This window comes from Penicillium concentricum, assembly GCF_028827145.1.
Source record: "Penicillium concentricum strain IBT 3081 chromosome Unknown utg000003l_segment0_segment0, whole genome shotgun sequence".
Lineage (NCBI taxonomy): Eukaryota > Fungi > Ascomycota > Eurotiomycetes > Eurotiales > Aspergillaceae > Penicillium > Penicillium concentricum.
Window position 1 is genome coordinate 2,365,458 of NW_026622756.1, and position 10,436 is coordinate 2,375,893.

General features: G+C 47.7%; 4 protein-coding genes across 4 annotated transcripts; 2 read left to right on the top strand and 2 right to left on the bottom strand.

Annotated features, from left to right (window-relative positions):
• Positions 1 to 472: 472 nt before the first annotated feature.
• Positions 473 to 1,927, bottom strand: N7517_008736 (uncharacterized protein; the record flags this gene model as incomplete). Its single annotated transcript, XM_056726465.1, has 1 exon — positions 473 to 1,927. One exon carries the CDS (start codon positions 1,925 to 1,927, stop codon positions 473 to 475), a length of 1,455 nt encoding a protein of 484 aa, XP_056577316.1.
• Positions 1,928 to 2,589: 662 nt separating this feature from the next.
• On the bottom strand, positions 2,590 to 5,388 carry N7517_008737 (glutamine-dependent NAD(+) synthetase; the record flags this gene model as incomplete). Its single annotated transcript, XM_056726466.1, has 11 exons — positions 2,590 to 2,699; positions 2,759 to 3,176; positions 3,238 to 3,272; positions 3,400 to 3,734; positions 3,827 to 4,404; positions 4,457 to 4,548; positions 4,598 to 4,623; positions 4,674 to 4,863; positions 4,923 to 4,981; positions 5,034 to 5,303; positions 5,360 to 5,388. 11 exons carry the CDS (start codon positions 5,386 to 5,388, stop codon positions 2,590 to 2,592), a joined length of 2,142 nt encoding a protein of 713 aa, XP_056577317.1.
• A 396-nt stretch (positions 5,389 to 5,784) lies between these two features.
• N7517_008738 (NAD(+) diphosphatase) lies at positions 5,785 to 7,142 on the top strand (the record flags this gene model as incomplete). Its single annotated transcript, XM_056726467.1, has 4 exons — positions 5,785 to 5,881; positions 5,937 to 6,218; positions 6,257 to 6,382; positions 6,439 to 7,142. 4 exons carry the CDS (start codon positions 5,785 to 5,787, stop codon positions 7,140 to 7,142), a joined length of 1,209 nt encoding a protein of 402 aa, XP_056577318.1.
• An 834-nt stretch (positions 7,143 to 7,976) lies between these two features.
• On the top strand, positions 7,977 to 9,946 carry N7517_008739 (DUF3176 domain-containing protein; the record flags this gene model as incomplete). Its single annotated transcript, XM_056726468.1, has 3 exons — positions 7,977 to 8,491; positions 8,544 to 8,710; positions 8,766 to 9,946. The coding sequence occupies 3 exons, from the start codon at positions 7,977 to 7,979 to the stop codon at positions 9,944 to 9,946; spliced, it is 1,863 nt and encodes a 620-aa protein (XP_056577319.1).
• Positions 9,947 to 10,436: the final 490 nt, after the last annotated feature.

The following is a 10,436-nucleotide window of genomic DNA, read 5'->3' on the forward strand; positions in this document are numbered from 1 at the left end:
TGTTATCATTTAATACCAAATCAAATGTTATATGTTGAAAAGTCGTTTTATACATTTTACGCTGTTTTTACTACGTATATTATAAAATTGGGGCCCATTCTTCTTATCCTTATAGCTATATATAACCCTGATGAAGGGAAGAAATATCTAAAACGAAATTACATTTAAGGAGACATCTGAGAAGACTACCATATTGATTCAATGCCAAATATTCTTGTCACTGGTTATAAATACACTAGCTAGGATTTACTTTTCCACGCGGCAGGGGGAAAGGCAATAATTGAATGTACACACAGCCAGGTGGCTTGAAACCAGAGAATCAAATTACAAGGAATAAAAGGGGACGGCATCCGGAAAACAGTGGAACACGCAAATCATAAATCGAAACGCGCTGAAGAGTTAGACATAAAAGGGAATCATATTAAAGGTCATAGCCGGAGGAGATCGTTCATCGTAGATATTGCGCAAAGTCCTAGTCTTTCCAGAACCAACCATTCTTCGACGTATCGGATCCAGGCTTGTAACCTTCCTGAGGATGAGACACCTCAACAGATTCGTCACTTTCCTCTCGGCCATCTGCGAAACGCCTCGTGTTGACAATCTTGCTCTCAACCGAGCCATCAGGAAGCCGCACGCGTTCCGTTCGAGTCATAGTGGAGATGATACGAGGCTGCGCTTCCAAGACAGCTTCAGCTTCAGTTGGCTTGGTCTCGATCTCGGTTGGCAAATCCTTGGCTGTTTCAGGAACTGATTTTTTGTTTCCGCCAGACACAAGATCGATCCAATTCTCATTATCGTCACGGCTGTGCTCATCGAGCTTTGGGGGGCTGCGTCTGTATTTCTCAAGTTCTTCCTGTTGCTGTCGTCGCTCCTCGAGGAGGAGACGTAGAAGAGGGCTTTCGGAGGCACCGCGGAAAAATTCACGCTCGCGGTTTTCGATATCATGCAAGAAGCGCTCATACAGATCCAGCTCGCTGTCAGCCTCCGTATCTGCGGATTGCTCTTTCTCGGGTAGAGACCAAGAGTGAGACTGGTTCTGCTCTGGGCCTGCACCGGAGAACGTAATGCCCGACCAAGGATGGCCCTCTCTGCCATTCACATACTTCCACTTATCTCCCAAGCTGCCTCTTTTCACAAGCCCTTGTATCCAATCCTTTCCGGCCTCGGATCTTGTAACGGACGTATTGCGATCGAGCATCGGCTTATCGTTCTCGAGTCGAAGTAAATCCTCGAAGGCTTCTCGCCATTGTGGCTCGGATGGGTCACGGTCGGAGTTGAGGTGTAAAGATGACATGATAGACGAGAAAACACCCTTTTCACGGTGTGCTTGGTAATGTGCTTGTTGTTCTAGATGGAGAGGCGAGTACGGGCTGAACATGATGTACGCGATCGGCCAGGTTGGCGAGTCAGTGTCCTCGAACATATCTCGGACGAGAAGGTTGTGGCCGGAGTGCAGAAGCTGGGATGCAAAGGGGAAGAAGCGGTCCTCAAGCCAGAATCGGTCGAAGAAGGAATCGAGGCCAAAGAAGTCGGATGGTCCATTAGACCAGTTTCTCTGGGATTGAGATTGAGAGTGTGATGGGTCATCGCTCTCAGGCCAGCGCGGTGAGTGATTTCCATTGCGTGGATCATCTCCACCTCCGTTGCCCAGATAACCACTTTCACTGTCGCGGTCTGGATAACTGTTCGTATTATCACCGGTTATTTGACGAGCCAACCGATTGTCATAGCCGTGATTATCCACAAATATATCCCAGTGGCCGTTGTGAGGCTGTGTCAACATTGAGGGGAGGCCCGTGATAGATTGAAGCATGGTGGAGACCTGCTCATCGGCGTAGCGCCGGAAGGCGACGAACGGGTTGCTCTCATCATCAGCCCAGTCCTTCTGAGTTGAAATGTCCTTGCGGTTAATGTCTTCCTTGCCCATGATGATAAGGTTAGAGACTAGCGATACTACCTCGGTAGGTTGGAAAAAGTGAAGAGAGAGTTGAATGCAGAGTTGAATACATGTTGGGGAGCCCCACTCAACGCCACGTGATCCCCAATGTATTTTTGTATTTTTGCCTTGTTTTTTTCAATGTGGCTTTATTCATGTTCCCTATTCCTCTATGTGAGTGTACAATATATGACACTCTCTACTTTTTCTCCCATCTAAATTCAATTGAAGAAAACAATCTAACAAACATGCTGCATATGTCTATACAAACACAATTGTGTTGAGCCGCTGGCGTCATTTCAAGCTTAAGAGCCCCACTGCAGCTAAAGCCAAGAACCATAGTTCAACCTCCGAAGTATACGGAAGTTTTTATGTTCTTATATAGTCGGCTGCTTATGTAGATACCCTTTTAGTCTTTTTGCAATTTACATCCAACCCTGGTTTCGAGCCTGGCTATGTACATTCAATTATTGCCTTCCCCTCCCAAGGCCGCACGGAAAAGTAAACCCCAGCTAGTTTGATATCTTATGGGAAATAGTCTGTGATTGATAAAAGTACCCAATCTTAATTGCCATAGAGACATGAATATCAAGCAAAACCTAAGCTAGGTACACAAAACATCTTGAAAATTCCAACACCCACACTATCTACGTCTAATCAGCCTTGACACTCTTCTTCCCTCCCTTGCCAGTAGTCCATCCCTTAGATTCCCAGTACTTGACGTTTTCTTCCATCTTCTGGTACGCCCAAGTAAACGGCGGGTCTACAACAAAGTTAGCACGCAACCCAAGAACCCAAGAACCCAAGAATGAGAAAACATACAAAGGAACTGTCTCAAATCATGACGATTGTCTTCCGGCGAGTACTGCTCAGCATGGTAGCTAGGCGTAAGAACAGTCATCTTGTGTCTGTTGATGGAATAATAGTAGAAGAAATGGCGGGTCTTCTCGTAGATCTCGCGCGGGCTGTACTCGTTGCCCCACATGTGGAGCAACTTCTCGTACATAGAGTACGGGCCTAGCTTGGAGACCTTTCTCAGGTATCCGAAAACACCCAGCTGCGCGTACGTAACGCCCATGTCGGCTTCGTCGGATTGAACGTAGTCGTGCGTGATGGGTTCCAGCTCGGCGGTGGGTGTTGCGTGGATGAATTCTTCGAGGATCGGGAGGCCGAAGCTTCGGCCGGACCAGGAAATGAATTTCTTAAGGTCGACTTTGCTTATGGAGCCGATGGGGTTGAGCTGGTCGTTTGGGTCAGTCTGTAACATACTGGTTCTTGGACTTGTGGAAACTGATGCTTACATCGGCGGAGCTGGCATCGTACTTGGTGAGATAGCCTCGCAAACTAGATGGGCTTAGTCAGTTACAGGAAGGAAATTAGTGTAGTTATGTGGCGTACCATTCTGTAATAACGGTTAGTGATGATGCTCAACAAGGTACGATGTTCATGTTTGATAGACTTACCATCAACGTTAGATGATGCGAGAACAAGCAAGCCACCACCACCAGGGCGTTGACGCACAGTCGGCAGTAACGAGGCAAACAGGTATGAGAGAACCATTCTCATCCGAGCCTGCACATTTTGAAGCGCGACATTCTCCGCAGGAGATCCCCCGTGCATCTTGAAACGAGGCTGGAAGTTAGTGATAACAGTGAAGAGATTCATGATAGAAGTGACCACAGTATCGAAGTTGAAGTCAATATGGTAAGACCCAATATCATTGGCCAGTCGAGTAGCTCTGTCTCGTGTCTCCCGGCCTGAGTTTTGTGTGCCCATGTAGCTGGTATGGAAGATAGATCTAGCAAATTTGGTCAATGTTGCCCCATACTACGACGATAGAAAAGTTTGGTCTGATAGACGCTCAACAGTTGTAAGACTTGTAAGACTTACTTGCAAATTTCCTGGGTGGTGGTAGGAAGCCAGTCCGAATCTGCTGGCTTCGCACACAGCCGGCGGACATCCATGATGACCTGCTCGTTCCCTTCTCCCACTGCTTTGAGCACTTCGCGACACATGGAGTGCACAATGGTTGCAGTGGCACAGCTGTCAATACCACCGCTTAGAGGAAGGAAGAAACCAGCGGCTCCACATCTCCGAAGATAATCCCATAGCCAGCAGGCAGGCCCCAGAGCAATCTCCTCCTCGGGAGAATGGTACCGTGGCTTGATAGGCTGAGCAGTCGCGAGGCTAGGCTCGGCATCTTCATCCCGGCGAGAAAGTCTGATGTCAAGATCAAGGCGGACATAGGGCGACTGCTTGCTCGCTTGCATTCCACGGCTTGCGCTGCACCGGTAGGTGCGGACTTCTTCGATGTCGACAGTTGCAGTGACGACTTCCACGTCATTCAGAGAGAACTGTGAACCTTGAGCCACGATGTCACCGTTAACGACAATCATAGCACATCCGTCATAATACAGACGATCACCGTCGCAGCCTTGCTGATTGGCATAAAGATAGATTCCACCGCTCTGTAAGGTGTAAGAAAAGTGTTATACTATTATAGCGTCGTTTTTCACTCACCAGTTTGGTAGCCTGGGTGATCAAATTGATACGAGTGTCAAGCTTCTTCAGTTCGTGGTGGCTGCCCGAAGAATTGGAGATAATCTCAACACCTGATTCGGATTAGACAATGATTGCGGTTGTCTGAACATTGAGACTTACCAGCTAGGCCATATGGAACGTGAGGGCTAGAGTCGATTTTTAGCATCCAAATCCACACAGAGAGTTCAACACATACCCATTAGGGGTAAACAGCTCCTCACACGTCTCAAGGCCGAGACATGTGTCTCTCGTGCTGATAACGGCATCACCAAATGGAACCTTGTACTGGCCAGTAATCTTTCCAACAATTGATTCCAGGTAGTAGTCTTCCACCTCCTGTGGACGCTGCCATGGCGTAAAGTGTCGGTGCTCGCGATAGTTGCCATCTAGGAAAAAATTAATATTAGCAACTATTCTCGGAAGTATAGAGGGCAATTGAACGAACCATTGGCAAGCCACATCTTAGGCCTAATCAGGACGATCTTCCGGTTGTAGAAAATCACACTTTAGGGTATATGTCAGCTAATGCAATACAAGTTGTATCGGAGATACTCACCGGCAGTTGTAGCGCACATTGCGATGGCGAACCGGCAATCCGACATCAACGACAATATCCTGACAATCGGGGTGATCGATGATGCGGGCAAACATTTGCCATGAGTGCAAGAAGGTGTCGCCCTCAAGGAAACCATCCAGAACTCCATAGCCGGTAATCTCGAGCTCTGGTCCAACGCGCAAAGTGGCACCAGCAGCCTTAGCTCGCCTAATACTCTCAATGATACGCTCCGCGTTGCCCTCAAAGTCGAGAGCCCACTGATTCAAAGAGCTAGAACGAGTTAGCGCGGGGCTTTCGAGTATCCGGATTAAGTAGGTCAGCCTTACCATGTTGCTAGAGTGACCAGGTGCCCCATGATGCCGAATATGACTGAGACGTCCGTATCGTGTGCTTCGCACAGATGCTCGTCGGCGATAAGAGTCAAAAGAATGTGGTCACGTGTGTGGGGAGCTCAGGTTCCCCCGCTTCGCTGGTAATGGTATGACTGTAAGTTACTGTAATATATTCTGTTATTGGTATTTTCGGCTTAACTCCGAACAAAAATGTGTAATCCGTTTGTACACGTGGTGCCGAGGTGGGCCGCTAGCCGCTGATTAATGCGACTCCTGGGCGTCCACCAGGACTGTCCTGGATTCCACGTTCTTCTTCATACATATTTTATATAGACATAGACTCAGTATTGACCGATCTTTTTCTTGTTGATATACTTATCATATTACACATTTATTATTGGCAACCTAGCCCTTACAGAATGAGCACAACCCCTCAGATCCCCAACCCGGCTCATACGCTCGCGGATTCAATGTTGTCCCGACACTTCGGCAAAGAGACGGTCAATTACTTCTCCAGTAAAGATGTCTTCAACTTTATATATGTGGAGAAGTAGCGCTAAAGAATTTGCAGGCTCTCCAATCAATCGTCTGTCGTTCTTGCGCTCCGACCACCCGTTCCTGTCAACAGCCCTGAAGCACCCTTCGGCCCGGTTTGTTTTGTTGAACAACCTAGCACCCTTGACTCCGTCGCCGGCACAGCTACACTATGCCAAGTATGAAGATGTGCGCAGGCTTGTACCCCAGGATATCTTCGATACTTCCGAGGAAGATATGATCAAGAACTATGACTCGCGCAAGACACACCCGACCCTTATATTCCTCGGATTGGACGAGAGTCGCAAGGAAGGGGGCTGTCATGGAAGCTATACTCTGGCACGCCGTATTTCGCAGTCGATGTGACCCCTAGGGGCGCCGAAGAGCAGCAGGTTGCAGCGAAGGATGTGATCGGTGCCATGGAGGAGAAGGGACTGTCTTTCTTCCAGGCGCGAGTTGTCATGTCCTTTTCCGCAGATGAAGGTATGAAAATGCGAAATGTATACATCGATAAAAGGGAACTAATAAAGTTGGGATAGCTGCTATCTACGCACAGGCACGTGCGCTGATGGATTGGAACACTCGCAACATCTTCTGTGGCACATGTGGCCACCGGACTTTGGCCGTGAATGCAGGAACCAAGCGTGCCTGTCCGCCGACAGATGTTGCACGAGCAACCGAGGCCAAGACGGAAGAGCGTCCGGAGTGCAATACCCGTACTACGCTATCAAACCTTTGCTTCCCCCGTACCGATCCGACTATCATCGTGGCAGTGGTCTCCGCCGACGGCAAGCGGATCCTGCTTGGGCGCTCTAAGCGGTTCCCGCCAGGGTGGTATTCCACTTTGGCTGGGTTTATTGAGCCAGCCGAGTCAATTGAGGATGCTGTGCGGAGAGAGGTGTGGGAGGAATCAGGTGTCACTTTGTCCCGCGTTGTTATCCACTCCTCGCAGCCTTGGCCGTATCCGGCCAATCTGATGATTGGTGCTATTGCCCAGGTCAGTGACCCTTCTCATGAGACTATCTCTTTACAGCACGATCCTGAGTTGGAGGATGCGCGGTGGTTTGAGATTGAAGAGGTGGAGGAGGCGCTGCGCATTGGTACAAGTGACTTGAGCGCCCAGGCTGGTCCGGAATACAAGGGCGGCTTGCGATTGCCCCCTCCTACGGCCATTGCCAATCAGTTGATCAAGGCTGCTGTGAGCGCGGAATATTTTGCGGCAGAGAAGCAGTCTAAGATGTAAAATCTTGCTTCTGATCACTGCGCCAAGCCAGCAAATATACCATTGTTGAATTTAGACGTTCACTATCAAGACTAAGTATGTATCACGAGCCGAAGTAAAACAAGTATGTTTCATCAGACTTCCCTTTCTCGACATCAACAGCCTATTGATGAACATTAGTAGAAGTATTACCATGCGTATGTAGTCAGGGCACTCACTATAGCATCTCTGAACTCCACGACAATTGCTTTCTCCTTAATAAGATCTTCTTCATCCGCTAGGGAAGGGAAACCAAAAAGTCCCTTGAGCGCAAATAGTGCGCCACATCTCGACACAAATATAAATATGACTTGGAGGTGTTAATGTTTTAAAGACGGTCGATCATGAACAAGTTAGATCGCCGGACGTATATACCTAGTATAAAATCAACACCCACTTTCCACTCACTTCAACATATTGGCAATAAGACTAACATTTTCATAGAAGAAACTTGATCGGAATCTTCAGGTTTAGGCTGATTTAATCTCCCAACATTTGCATGTGAGGCTGATCTCGGGAGTCTCTCCTTGACAAGGATTCAGCAATATCTTCGCAATTACCCTGGAAACTCAAGATTCGTATTCTACCCAGTTCTTATTGATTCAGACGAAATGGCCCCCAAAGGGACGAAATGGCCCCCAAAGGACAATTTTACCAATAATTATCCCTCGCCATAGCCCCGCACAGCCTTAGACTGTTTCATAGCCAGGGGCCAATTGCCAAGACGAAACTAGCTCGTCTTACACCACTGTTGCTTAATATTAATGGCAGTCCCTTACAAAACTACCTCTTTATTAATATCTATGCGTCTTCGAAATGGACACAAACCAAGATAGAAGAGAGCTACCTGTATCCCGACATTCAAATGAAGCTCGAAATGCAGAGACGAACACACCTGTACAATCGCCCGCACAATCGCCCAGGATCCTCCCCGTTGAGCCTCATCCCGAACCAGCAAATGAACCGCTTGTACCGACAGATCACAAATCTAAAGAAAAACCAACCATATGGAAACTTATCTCGGATTTGTTTATCTGGGAGATACTAGCAATGGTCTTATCCTCGGCACTTCTGGTCGCGATCGTTGTGATATTGACACAGTACGATGATCGCCCTCAACCAAGCTGGACGTTGTCGCTGAACTCGGTAATCTCCTGGTTAAGCACGGTCTCGAAAGGATGTGTCTTGTTCTCTATCAGCGAGGGAATAGGACAGCTGAAGTGGGTGTGGTTCACACGAAAGAGTCGACCCTTGGTTGATCTGAGTATCTTCGATGGGGCCAGTCGGGGACTATGGGGTTGCGCAGCCTTAGTTTGGAGACAACGAGCAAAGTATGTATATGTATCCCCGTGGCTGCGTCTTGACTAGAGCTTACAAATATAGACATTTTGCAGCCCTGGGCAGTCTAGCTGTTATCCTTGCGATCGCCTTTGACCCTTTCGTTCAAAATTTGATCCACTACTATCCTAAACTCATTGTCGACCCCGCAGGGACTGCAATCGTGTCTAGCAACCCTGTATACGACGCCTTAGGTCCTCCATTAAATAATGGTAAGAGGATGTGTGGGATTCTGTTGACCTGAATGTAACTAACCTACGTGTATAGCGGCGTACTATCTTGATCCGGCAATGAAAGCTAATATCTACAATTCGCTATTCAACAGCGACCCGACAAAGCCATGGCACATTCCACAGTACACCTGTAGCTCAGGAAACTGTACCTGGGATCCGATTGCTACCCTGGAAATGAGGGCGAGTTGCACAAACATCACAGACCGACTGAAAACCAAATGTGACAATATCCTAGAGGGTCAGAAATTGGATTCATCATCAAAGATCTGCTCTGTTTATCTTAAAGATAGCAGTAGTAATATTTCTGCCTATGTTCAGGAGTCGGGTACACTCTGGGGTGCGCCAGTCTCTATAGGATCCGTGGAACCTTTGATCTACACAGACAGCATCATACCTCCTATCCAACTTGTGGCCCCAGATAACCTGCTACCGGTGGAAGAGTTATGGGCACTTGAGTCTAAGATACAGCCTAAATGGCAAGCAATAGAGTGCAGCATTGATCCTGTTGTACACAGCTTTCGTCCAACAGTCAGGCGGGGCGTCTATCACGAAGAAACCCTGGGCATAGCGAAAAACGGATCTTTTGAGAACCTCTTCATGGGTAGTAACTACCACATGCATCCCCCCTGGGGGCCGGAGATGGGCGTTGAGAAAAACAAAGATTTTCTGATATACAAGCGGACGCTTACAGCGATACGATATTTCTTTCAAGACTTCTTCGCCGGCCGAGCGCAGCTCGACCCCTTCGGTTTCCACTTTTTACCCAAGAGCGTTCAATATCAATATGCAAGTGCAGATTTGATACAGCTTATCACACTTTCGAATATCACTGGTTGCCTGGGTGGAACTGCCAAGCAGATGCATTGTGCTATGGATAATGTCGCCGAAGCAATGTCGAAGACCATTCGCGATACGCCGTCTTCTTTCAACCTCTCCAATACGACCGGCCAGGCAATGACGAGTATGACACATGTTTCTATCCATTGGCAATGGATCATTCTTCCGGTACTGGTGTGGTTATTGGGTCTTGTCACTGTTTTAGGCACCATTTGGAAGACTCGCAAAGCTACGATTCCCACATGGAAGAATGATACGATCCCACTCTTATCTGTTTATAAGAATGGCCAAAACGAGAAGCTACAGAGTGATGAAGTGTCGGAGACTGAGAGGGTGACGTTATACCAAAGTGAGGGCAAGATGGTTCTGTCAGGGTAGTTTTATAGGTAGAGAGCGGATGTGGTAGATGGATGTTTGGATTACAACATAGAGTACAGCGAATCCTTCTGGGTCATGTTAGGAAGAAATCGGTACACGCGAATGCAGGCTTTGACAATTCACTATCAAATCCCTAATATATGGCTTATATCAGATGTAGGCTTTTCCTAGAAAGACGAGAGAAGTGCGGCTGCAGTCAAAATTGGCCTAGTGGCGCAGTGGTTAACGCGCCGTGCTTGTACATTTCAAACACACAGGAACACGGAGACCGGGGATTTGACCCCCCCGGGGCCATTTTTTTGCCTTGATCATGGATATATCATGCATAATATAAGATTTGTTGTTTTGCCTGGGTGGGAAACTGCAGAGGAGCGGGAGAACATCATAGCAATTTGACAGATCCCACGGGATACATGGATGTTTAATCACATCCTCTGTCATTAAACAGGTACTTAGCTACGTGTAGGTAGTTACTTGAATACACTGAAAA